The sequence below is a fragment of the Nomascus leucogenys genome, chromosome 2, assembly GCF_006542625.1.
Source record: "Nomascus leucogenys isolate Asia chromosome 2, Asia_NLE_v1, whole genome shotgun sequence".
NCBI lineage: Eukaryota > Metazoa > Chordata > Mammalia > Primates > Hylobatidae > Nomascus > Nomascus leucogenys.
The window spans coordinates 32449401-32462244 of NC_044382.1; the positions used below are offsets into that span (position 1 = coordinate 32449401).

The 12844-nt window shown below is 43.0% G+C and overlaps 1 protein-coding gene across 1 annotated transcript in view; it reads right to left on the bottom strand.

Annotated features, from left to right (window-relative positions):
* RBM27 (RNA binding motif protein 27) overlaps positions 1–6920 on the bottom strand; it is an 86540-nt gene extending 79620 nt beyond the window's left edge. The window contains exon 1 of the mRNA XM_003266582.4: positions 6646–6920. Within this exon, the coding sequence (XP_003266630.1) occupies positions 6646–6704 (59 nt within the window). The 5' untranslated portion in view covers positions 6705–6920. The remainder of the gene's footprint in view (positions 1–6645) is intronic.
* Between the last annotated feature and the right edge of the window lie 5924 nt (positions 6921–12844).

Below are 12844 nucleotides of genomic sequence, written 5' to 3' on the forward strand. Positions count from 1 at the left end.
GACCATAGTACTTTCATCTTCCCCTTAAGTAATTAGGGGCTTTCATGAATGAATATCATGTGGAAGAAATAACCCTAGATTTACTTGGGAAGAAAATATATACATACATTCATCAGTTGCAAATACCATTTGGATATTTGGGCCATAGCTCCTAGTATAGTAGCCACTAGCTAAATACACGCACAAAATTAGACTACTAAAAAGTTTTTACTTTTCTAATTGTCAATTACCTATATATACATATGAGAATGTTCATTCATTTAAACATATACTGAGTGTTTACTAAGTGACAAGCATATTGCTTGGTAATGGAATTACTTTAAACAAAACAGACTTTGCCCTGCACTCCCATGGCCAAGACATGGATATGAAAACAAATAATTACAGTACAAAATAACAAATTGTATAAAAAGAGATTAATAAGGAAGTAAGAAGCAACATTATAAGAGAGTAAGAGAAGACAGTGGCAAGAAACAGGGCTATAAAAGCAACTTCTGGCTTCTAGCCTATAGTTATTGGGCCAGGAAGGATGAAGTCAGACATCTTTAAAAGGCAGACCAAAGGACATAAGAACAAATATGTTCTTAAGTTAGTAGACTAAAACTTGCCAAGAAGTCTTCTGGCCAAAGTTCTTTTCTATGAAATAGTGAATGGTATCTTTAAGTCCCACAGCACTTTAGAGGCACACTAATTCTCTGAAGCAACTAAGTACACTTCGAAAATTACCAGTACTTCCCAAACTTCAGAACATACCTCCAAAATACTTACTTAACCCTGGTAGTTTATTTACCAGGTGGTCAAGTCTAACAATTGCTAGATGATTATTTTTCCTCCCATTTGGGCAACTGCAGAGATTACTATTCAGAGTTCAATTTGATAAGGACTGCCAACATACAGCAACATGTAAACTCTAGAGTTCAACCAAAGTATACGCATCATGATCACTGAACCCATAAATATGAACCAATAAAATAAACTTAGTCTATTAACCTTATTGCTGCCTTTTCTATCACGCTCCAAGCTGACAACATATTCAATCTCCTAGTGCACTTTAAAAGACACTGATGAGGCCAGAACTCACAAAAACTGCACATCAAGTCTATGACTTTGACTAGCAATTCCTGTTCCTACCTATAGGACCTGCAATGAGACTCTAGATCTGTCTTGTAATAGACTGATTATCATTTTTTAAGTGGCAGTGGTGTTTAACATTAATAAGCAAAATACTTTTGCAGAAAGTTTCATGTATTTTCATATTCCAAAAACCATAAAATGTTGTTTACATTTATAGAATGATTCAGAGGTACACAAACCACTTAAAGTCTACATCATTAATACTCAGACATGGTGACGTAGGTAAAAGGCAAATAAAATTTAGTTCTGTTTAATGGAGAAAGGTTAGAAAATTTATCCTAAGTCACAGAGTGAATTAGAGATAGATATGGAACTAGAAATTAAATGCCGATTCATACAACGTCTATTAAAGACAGACAAATTGTCCAAAGAGTTTACAAATTCCACCATGCTTTTTAAAACATACACCAAGAGAAAGTTTTACACTAAGCCAAACAAGCAGCAGTGAATAATACATATTTATACATTTTATATAATATAAATAAAACATTCCCCATTAAATACAACATGTTTTGATAGAAATGCAGTTTACTGAAAAATGCTTGCCTGATCTTTTTTTAAACTTGCAGAAATTCCTTTAGTGATGCACTTATCTCCTGAATTTAGTAGAACCTTACTTTAAAGGGGTTCACATTCTTACAATGAGCAGTTATTTCTGACAGAAAGAAACCATGACATCTCTAAATTGTGTATAATCCCTACACAGTCTCTATGACTAGGATATCCAGGATATTTTGAAAGTGAGGAAAGATGAAGGCCCCAAACAAGAACTGAGTCTAATCTATTCATGCAGCTGTAGGGAAAGAGACAAACTTCTCGACTGAGATACTGGTTTCCCTCCCTTTTACTGCATTGCCAGCAAAAATGGTGGTACTAGTTTATTCCAGCCAGTTAAGGAGTCATTTCTTCCTGTCTCCCTCCTGTCCTTCCTCTAATAAAAGTAATAGACGTGTTCGCCACCTACAAAGGGAATGGAAGGTAACAGATAAGCTCTAATAGCCCATGACATTCCCAACTTGTCCACAGGGAATAATCAACTGTAAATTAGATTGGTTTAGAAATACCTCCTGTTGGCCGGGCACAGTGGCTCACACCTGTAATCCCAGCACTTTGGGAGGCCGAGGAGGGTGGATCACGAGGTCAGGGGTTCAAGACCAGCCTGATCAACATGGTGAAACCCCGTCTCTACTAAAAATACAGGCGTAGTGGCAGGCACCTGTAATCCCAGCTACTCAGGAGGCTAAGGCAGGAGAATTGCTTGAACCCAGGAGGCGGAGGTTGCAGTGAGCCGAGATGGCGCCACTGCACTCCAGCCTGGGCGACAGAGCAAGATTCCATCTCCAAAAAAAAAAAAACAAAACCTCCTGTTAGGCCAGGTGTGGTGGCTCACGCCTGTAATCCCAGCACTTTGGGAGGCAGATCACCCGAGGTCAGGAGTTCAAGACCAGCCTGACCAACACGGTGAAACCCCGTCTCTACCAAAAATACAAAAATTAGCCAGGCATGGTGGCACACACCTGTAATCCCAACTACTTGGGAGGCTGAGGCAGGAAAATCGCTTGAACCCTGAAGACGGAGGATGCAGTGAGCCAAGATTGTGCCACTGTACTCCAGCCTGGGTGACAGAGACTCTGTTCAAAGAAAAAAAAAAAAAGAAATATCTCCTGTTACATGCATATGTTTCACTAGGAACAAGATGTAACATTTTAAAAATCCCCCGGGAGTTGGAAGCTTTCATAAATTTAATTTACGTAAACTAAGCTAAATAAGAAAATGTAATAGAAAATCATGTGCACACAGGCTGGGCACGGTGGCTCATGCCTGTAATCCCAGCACTTTGGAAGGCCAAGCAGGCGGATCACAAGGTCAGGAGTTCAAGACCAGCCTGGCCAACAAAGGGAATCCCACTCTCTACTAAAAAATACAAAAAATTAGCTGGGCACGGTGGTGGGCGCCTGTAATCCCAGTTACTCAGGAGGCTGAAGCAGGAGAATCACTTGATCCCAGGAGGTGGAGGTTGCAGTGAGCGCCACTGCACTCCAGCCTGTGCGACAGTGAGAGATTCCATCTCAAAAAAAGAAAGAAAAAGAAAGAAAATCATGTGCACAGCCATAGTTTGATTCCAACCTAGCCAGTGCAACTATACTATCTCAAAGCCTAGCAACTGCTCTGAAATGCTATGTTGTAGCAACATGCCAATCTGCCATGAAAATTTTCTTGAATCTGGAATATGCAAAAAAGTAAATTTACAAACACAACCCACTTTAGCATATCATTTATTACATTTTAGGATATCTAAACAAACAAAAAATAATCTCCCATGATGACATACTAAGAATAAAAATATATGTGGTATCTGCATTTACTTTATTATTTATTATTAACATCTCCATTCAAAACTGTTACTTAGGCAAGTTAAAAATACGTATTTTAGGCCAGGCACAGCAGCTTTTGCCTGTAATCCCAGCACTTTGGGAGGCCGAGGTGGGTGGATCACCTGAAGTCAAGAACTGGAGACCAACCTGGCCAACACAGTGAAACCCCCGTCTCTACTAAAAATACAAAAAATTAGCCGGGCGTGGTGGCAAGTGCCTGTAATCTCAGCTACTCATGACGCTGGGGCAGGACAATCACTTGAACCCAGGAGGCAGAGGTTGCAGTGACCTGAGATTGCACCACCACACTCCAGCCTGGACAACAAGAGCGAAACTCCATTTCTATAAATAAATAAATAAATAAATAAATAAATAAATAAATAAATAAAGTATTTTAGCCTTTTTTTTTTTACCCTAAATGAACAACAAAATTAAAAAAAATTAGCATGTGAACTTTAAGTTGAATATATAACTCAAAAGGAGAAACTAAACTCAAGTACTCATTTTGAAAGATAATTTTTACTCATGAAAATTACAGAATGATCATACTTATGAGTCTAAGTAGCTTTAAAAAAAGGAGGAAAAAAAAAAAAGCCTAAGCAAGACGAAGCTCCTACCCAGACTAACTTTCAACATTAAGGGAAAAAAAAAACAAAACCAAAAAACGAAAAGCACTACTCAGAGTAAAACATCTTAGGGAGCTTTAAAAAAAATAAAAAGCAAGTAACTATAAGGCTAAAAGTTGTTACCTTCTATCCAAGACATAAAATGTATGTTTAATTCTTCTTAAAAGGATATCTACCAAAAAAACTAAACTTGTTTGGAAAGTAGGTTGTTTTTTCTAAAGGCATCAGAGCAGCAGAAATACAAAATAAAGAGATGTATTTTTTCTTTTTTAATCTTAAATAACATAACACTTTTTTTCTTTTTATTTTTTTGAGACGGAGTCTGGCTCTGTCGCCCAGGCTGGAGTGCAGTGGCCTGATCTTGGCTCACTGAAACCTACGCCTCCTGGGATTCAAGCGATTCTTCTGCCTCAGCCTCCAAAGTAGCGGGGACTACCGGCACGCGCCACCACAACCGGCTAATTTTTATATTTTCAGTAGAGATGGGGTTTCACCATATTGGCCGGGCTGGTCTCGAACTCCTGACCTCATGATCCGCCCGCCTGGGCCTCCCAAAGTGTTGGGATTAAAGGCGTGAACCACCGTGCCCAGCCACATGAAGAATACTTTAAGCATACAGATATTTTTCTTTTTTCAACCTTTTCCCATATATGGTCAATTTCATTACATCCATTTTATTTCCCACCTTCACCACAAACCATCTCCATCTTTGTGCCCAAAACTTTATTATAGGAGTTTAAAAAAAACCCTATTCAAGAGACCTATATTCTTCTACAAAACCTTCAAGTGTGTTCAGAAGTCATTTTCACTGAAAGAGATCAACAGGGAAGTAGCTTGACACTGTCCCCCGGAAGCTCCTTTATCATGCCTCCATACCTCCCGAACTACTCCCTATTTTCACCTCTGAAAAACACTCAATTTTTCCACTAATGCAATCTGACCTAATGAATCAAAGCCTGCCCATCTCTTCTTCTACCCCTTTCTTTCAAGCAGAAAGCCCTGACCTTCAATAAGAGAATAATAAAGCAGAAGCAAGGAGGAGGCAAAACATGATTCCTTCCCTTCCAGTAACTAGCCATACCCCATTCCCCCAAATAATCACTCCACAACCCTACCCTTTAAAATGGTTATCAAACATGGCCAGGTCCAGTGGCGCACGCCTGTAATCCCAGCACTTTGGGAGGCCAAGGCGAGTGGATCACCTGAGGTCAGGAGTTCGAGACCAGCCTGGCCAACATGGCGAAACCCCATCTCTACTAAAAATACAAAAAATTAGCTGGGCGTGGTGGCGCGCACCCGTCGTCCCAGCTACTCGGGAGGCTGATGCAGGAGAAGCGCTTGAACCCGGGAGGTGGAGGTTGCAGTGAGCCGAAATCGAGCCACTGCACTCCAGCCTGGGAGACACAGCGAGGCACTGTTTCAAAAAAAAAAAAAAGGTTATAAAACAAACAAAATGTTGATACCTCTGTTACCTCTTTCAAGCCTCCCAATAACATTTCTACTAACACCACCCAAAATATTTTTAAAAGACAGGTCTCTTTTCAGTCCCTCATCCTACACCCCAGTTATCTTCAAGTGTCCTCTCAATCTCACAAAAACATTTACAAAACTGTCCTCTCAATCGCACAAGAATATTTACAAATCTCTTATTCTTTCTACCGCTCCTTTTATTCCTCCAACACCTGTATCTAAAAATCCCTATATATTGTTAGGTATACTCCTCCACCAATTAATGCTGCATACCAGTGTAGCCCTTTCAAACCTCAACTAAACTTACAAAAACCTCTTTTTTCCAAACTCTATGTATCTAAAAGTCATCAGTTCCCCTAGCACTATCAAGTCCTCAACAATACTTTAAAATCCCTTAATATCCTTGCTATCACACTTATCACCTCCCCAATAATTTCTAAAACCCTTCAATGCCCACAAATCCTTTTCATCTACTCCATAGTATTTTTCAAATCCTTCAATATTCTTGATCTCTCAGAACTCGCCAATAATCGCTATAGTTTCAATGTCCCTGCTATCCGCTTCTCCCCTCATATTTCGAAAATGCCCTCGATATTTTGCTTCTAGACCTTTCAGTCCCGGAATAATCATGTTTATCAAACCCTTGATATTCTGCTATTCCCTTCGACATCTCAATATTCACATTTTAAAAATCCTTCAAGAGCCCTGTTACCTCTCTCTGTTCTCAAACAACAATGTTTTAAATTCCCTCACGGCCCCTGCTACCCCTTCCAGCACCCCGGTATTTGCGTTTGAAAAGCCCTCGCTGTCCTTGCCTGCCCCCCCCCCAGTCTCCACATCCACGGCGCCTCTCCGTCCCCAGCGCTCCTCTCCCACCCTCGCCCCCACCACAATGGTGATAGTACTACAGGGAAGGCGTCGCCTGGACCTCCCGGCCGCGGCCCCTCAGCGCCGCCCCCCACGCCACCTCCCCTCCCCCACGCCCCCGCGGGCCCCCAACGCCCACGTTCGCCGGCCCCGGCCCAGCCCGGCTCACTCACATCGGCTCCAGTAACTTGGCCAGCCAGGACTTGAGGGCATCCACATCCTCTATGAGCATGGTGCAGGGAAGGCGGGCTCGGCCGCCGCTCTTCTTCAGGCCTGCCGTGGGTCTCCACTACGCCGCCTTCTCACGTTCCCTTCACAGCTCCCGGTGCCCCAGCCCACCGGGCATCTTAGGAGACTTCAACCTACTCCCCCGGCCGGGGCCTAACAGGAACTAACCCAAGAGCCCGCACTCAACCTAGCCCGAAGGCTGAGGTGGGCGGGAGACAGTGACGAGTGGCAGGCCTGAGAACCAATAGGAGAGAGAGGGCCCTGTGGGCAAGACCAATGAAAAGGCTCGCTCGCCCCGCCGGCAGGCCGTACCCAGTCAGGGAGGAGAGACATAGCAAGGTAGGTGGAGAGCTTAAGTGAACTCCTGGTGCAAGATGGTATCTTGGAAAAGGTGCTTTGCCTCTTAAAGGGGCAGCGGCGCCTTTTTTTGACCACGCCGCCGCCCGCCGCGGAATACCGGTGTCTGCTGCTGGGAGTGCCTGGGGGAACCCGGCGAGCCCCTCAGCCTGGTTCCTTCCTCTCGTTTTTCTTGGAAACACACACTCGTGTCCCGAAATGACTCAGCTGTAGTAAATCTGCAACACAACGTGCAATACGTTCACGTTCGACACATTGCACAGAATGCAAAATTTTACTTTTTTTCTTTACACACTCATGTTGATCGGCACTCACGTTTGTATTTTCTGCTGCTCTGCTTTAATTACGCAGAATGTTTCTGACAACCATGCCTTGGAATCCAGTAATCGTCATTTTTAAAACGTGGCGCACGGATGTCAAAAGGCTGAGGCCATTTCAATTTTGCTAGTAGTATTAATAAATGTTGCTTTATTTAGGAAGAAAAATGACTCCAATAGTTTGTTTTTAATTATCTTTTTATTGCATATCTAAAATTCAGTGGTTGGGGGACGGGCGGGGAGAATTTTAATTAGCAAAGAAGGATTAAAAAAATTTTTAAAGAAAAATTAGAAACTACCGAAATAGTCAACTTACTTTCTAGTAGGTGAGAAATTCCATATGGAGTTTTGAAATCACTGATTTAGCACTGATGTTAAAATGTTTACCCAATAACATATACTGAGTCCCTGCAATTGCCAGCACTGAGTAAGGCACTAGGAGTCCAATGCTGAGCAAAACAGAGCTTCTCCTCTTATGATGAACAGTTTATGAGGTTATGCATTGTAATAACCATTTTAAAAATACCTAATGAGCACACACCTCATATAAAAGAAATGGATCAACCTCAAATAAACAGACATACTATATATACATAGAACAGGTATAGGCAAACTTCTGCAAAGGATCAGATACTAAATATTTTGGTTTTGTGAGCCTTGAGGTATCTATGGCAACTACTCAACATACAATGTCTTGGCTTAAAATTAACCAGGGACAATATGTAAATGGAATGATTGTGGCTGTATTACAAACATTTATTAAAATTATATCAAATTTTAAATTTATATAATTTTCACATACCATGATATATTATCTTTTCATTTTTTCACCATTTAAAAATGTAGGAGGCCGGGCGCGGTGGCTCACGCTTGTAATCCCAGCACTTTGGGAGGCCGAGGCGGGTGGATCACGAGGTCAGGAGATCCAGACCACGGTGAAACCCCGTCTCTACTAAAAATACAAAAAATTAGCCGGGCGTGGTGGCGGGCGCCTGTAGTCCCAGCTACTCGGAGAGGCTGAGGCAGGAGAATGGCGTGAACCCGGGAGGCAGAGCTTGCAGTGAGCCGAGATCGCGCCACTGCACTCCAGCCTGGGTGCCTGGGTGACAGAGCGAGACTCCGTCTCAAAAAATAAAATAAAATAAAATAAAATAAAATAAAATAAAATAAAATAAAAATAAAAATAAAAATGTAGGCCGGGCTGGGCGCGGTGCCTCACACCTGTAATCCCAGCATTTTGGGAGGCCAAGGCGGGCGGATCACCTGAGGTCAGGAGTTCGAGACCAGCCTGAACAACATGGTGAAACCAGTCTCTACTAAAAATACAAAATTAGCCAGGCATGGTGGCGCACGCCTGTAATCCTAGCTACTCGGGAGACTGAGGCAGGGGAATCGCTTGAACTCGGGAGGCGGAGGTTGCAGTGAGCCAAGATCGCGACAAGAGTGAAACTCCATCTCAAAAAAAAAAAAAAGGGGGGGGTGCCGGTGCGGTGACTCATGCCTGTAATCCCAGCACTTTGGGAGGCCGAGACGGGTGGATCACCTGAGGTCAGGAGTTCCAGACAAGCTTGGCCAACATGGTGAAACCCCGTCTCTACTAAAGATACAAAAATTAACCGGGCATGGGACTGGCGTGGGCCAGGCGCAGTGGCTCATGCCTGTAACCCCAGCGCTTTGGGAGGCCGAGGCGGGTGGATCATGCCAACATAGTGAAACCCCACCTCTACTAAAAATACAAAAATTAGCTGGGTGTGGCGGCGGGCACCTGTAGTCAATCCCAGCTACTCGGAAGGCTGAGGCAGGAGGACAGCTTGAACCCTGGAGGCAGGGGTTGCAGTGAGTCAAGATTGAGCCACTGCACTCCAGTTGGGTGAAAGAGTGAGACTCCGTCTCAAAAAAAAAAAAAAAAAAAATGGCTGGGCGCGGTAGCTCACGCCTGTAATCCCTGCACTTTGGGAGGCCGAGGCAGGCAGATCACGAGGTCAGGAGATCGAGACCAGCCTGGCCAACATGGTGAAACCCCGTCTCTACTGAAAATGCAAAAATTAGCTGGGCGTGGTGGTGCGTGTCTGTAGTCCCACCTACTCAGGAGGCTGAGGCAGGAGAATCACTTGAGCCCAGGAGGCAGAGGCTACAGTGAGCCGAGATCGTGCCACTGCACTCCAGCCTCGGCGACGGAGAAAGACTCTGTCTCAAAGAAAAAAAAAAAAGCCGGCCGTGGTGGCACACGCCTGTAATCCGAGCTACCCAGATGCAGAGGCAGGAGAATCGATTGAACTGGGGAGGTGGAGGTTGCAGTGAGCTGCGATCGTTTCACTGCCCTCCAACCTGGGCAGCAGAGCAAGACTCCATCTCAAATTAATTAATTAATTAATTTAATACAAATAAAAATGTAAGGGCCATTGTAACCTCACAGGTGTACAAAGCAGATGCCAGCAGGGTTTAGCTTGCTGGCCACAGTTTGTAAACCCCTTACATAAAGTAGTAAAAGCAGAGGTACACTTTAAAATAATATAATGAACCTCCCTCACTAACCCCCTCCTCACAACTTTGCAAATGAAAGAAAAGGCCCAGAGGCAAGTGGTTTACCCAGAATTACACCTCTATGGAGTAGAAATAGCATCCGGAGGTTCTGACAGCAAGCCAAGAGCTTTCTCACTTGCAACTCTTGCCTCTTCTTTTCTCTCTCCTCTTCCTCCTCTTTTTTTTAAGTTTATCCACATTTTCCCTTCACTTCGAACAGCTACAGAAGTTAACTGGGTGTGGTGGCACATGCCCGTAATCTCAGCTACTTGAGAGACCGAGGCATGAGAATTGCTTTAACCTGCGAGGCAGAGGTTGCAATAAACCGAGATCAAGCCACTGCACTCCAGCCTGGGTGACAGAGTGAGACTCTGCCAAAAAACAACAACAACAACAACAACAAAAAAAAAACCTAGCTCCCGCCTTGGATCTCTTGTTCAGGGGAAAGCTAGTCATCATGTTTCAAGACATTCTAGCAGCCCTATGGAGAGGCCCACATTGAGAGGAACTGAGACCCCTTCCCAACCGAGGGAGAGTGGGTATGGTTATAAAAGTGCAACATGAGGGACACTTTTGGTGTTGGAACTGTTTTGATTTTTGACTGTGATGGTGGATACAGGAATTACAGGGTGGTAAACTGAATAGAACTAAACTTACATATAAAGTCAAGTTGATGGCTGGGTAAAAAAAGAAAAATAGAACTAAACTTACATATGCACAGAAGGGACCTCAAAAAGTTCATGGAAAAGTGCAATTAAAAGAAAAATAAAAACCACAAACTTTATTTCTCAACATAAGCTTTATCAAGTTCCAGACACATCGAGAACATACAAGTGATACCACACAAATGATACTGGGCATTTAGTTCATCCCTAAAGAACTGAGAGTCCTGGGAATTTAGCCATGTCAATGCAGTCTTTTTTACATTATGAACTGAAGAAAAATGGGGCCCTTTACATATTTTGTAAACATTAGGAAACAAAAAGAAGGCAGAAGGAGCCAAATTAGGATGCAGGGTAGCTGCCTAACGATTTCCCATCAAAACCCTTGCAAAATTAATTGCCCTTGTTTGATTTTTTTTTTTTTTTTTTTTTTTTTTTTGCGACAGTCTCGCTCTGTCGCCCAGGTTGGAGTGCAGTGGTGCAATGTCGGCTCACTGCAAGCTCCGCCTCCCAGGTTCACGCCATTCTCCTGCCTCAGCCTCCGAAGTAGCTGGGACTACAGGCGCCCACCACCACGCCCAGCTAATTTTTTGTATTTTTAGTAGAGACGGGGTTTCACCATTTTAGCCAGGATGGTCTCCATCTCTTGACCTCGTGATCCACCCTCCTCGGCCTCCCAAAGTGCTGGGATTACAGCCGTGAGCCACGGTGCCCGGCTGTTAGATTAATGAGCAGGAGCATTGCCAAGATGGAGAAGGAATCTCTGGTGAAACTTTCACGATGTTGGTCTGCTGAAGCTTCAGCTGCTTTTCTCAAAACACTCTTATAATAAGCATACGTTATCGTTCTTTAGCCCTCGAGCAAAATGCCTTGAGCATCCCAAAAAAACTGTTGCCATGACCTCTGCTGCTGACCAGTCTGCTTTTGCTTTGACTAGCCCACTGCTATTTCTTGGTAGCTATTGTTTTGATTGTGTTTTGTCTTCAGAATTGTACTCGTAAAGCCCTGTTTCATCTCCTGTTACAATTCTTTGAAAAAATGCTTCAGGATTGTAATCTCACTTCAAAATTTCCAATGAAAGCTACTCTTGTCTGCAGCTGATCTGGTTGCAGCAGTTTTGGCACCCATCAAATGGAAAGTTTCCTCAACTTTACTTTTCAGTTAGAATTGTCTAAGTGGAACCAATTGAGATGTCTATGGTGTTGGCTGCTGTTTCTGCTGTTAATTGTTGGTCCTCTTCCATTAGGGCACAAACAAGATTCATTTTTTTTTTTTTTTTTTTTTTTTTTTTGCAAACTGATGTGGATGATCTGCAGCTGTGGGCTTCATCTTTTACACTCTCTTGTCCCTTCTTAAAACAAGTTGTCCATTTGTAAACTGCTGATTTATTTGGGGGCATTGTCCCCATAAGGTTTTTGTAAAGCATGAATCATTTACCATTATTCCACCCAAGCTTCCCAAAAAATTTGATGTTTGTTCTTTCTTCAATTTTAACAGAATTCATGTTACTCTAATAGGGGCCCTTTTCAAACTGATGTCTGACACCTCTTAGGGCCTCAGACTAGATCCTGTTTAGAAGTGTTGTAACAAGTTAGTATGAGTTTATTTTGTTAAAAACATTTGAAATCCATGCATAGTTTTTTCATAATACACATTGTCCATAAACTTTTTGAAGACTTTGTGCGTGTGTCTTGTAAAGGCCTATATGCAGAGACACACACACACACACACACACAAATGAACACAAAACATGAATCAATGTCAATATTCTGGTCTTGAAATTACACTACAGTTTTGCCAAAAGTTACCATTGACTGGGTGTGATGGCAGGTGCCTGTGATCTCAGCTACTCAGGAAGCTGAGGTAGAAGGATCGCTTGAGTCCAGGAGTTTGAGACCAGCCTGGGCAACAAAGCAAGACTTTGTCTCAAAAAAATAAATGCTACCATTGGAGGAAACTGGGAAGAGTGTATGAGGGTTCTTTCTGAATTATATCTTACAACTGCATATGACTCTAGAAGTATCTCAATTTTTTAAAAAGTTGCTTCAAGGCTGGGCACCATGGCTCATGTCTGTAATCCCAGCACTTTGCAAGGCTGAGGCAGGCAGATCACTTGAGATCAGGAGTTTGAGACCAGCCTGGCCAACATGGTGAAACCCTGTCTCTACTAAAAATACAAAAATTAGCTGGGCATGGTGGCACTAGCTGGGAGGCTGAAGCAGGAGAATTGCTTGAACCTGGGAGGCAGAGGTTGCAGTCAGCCAAGATCACACCACTGCACTCCA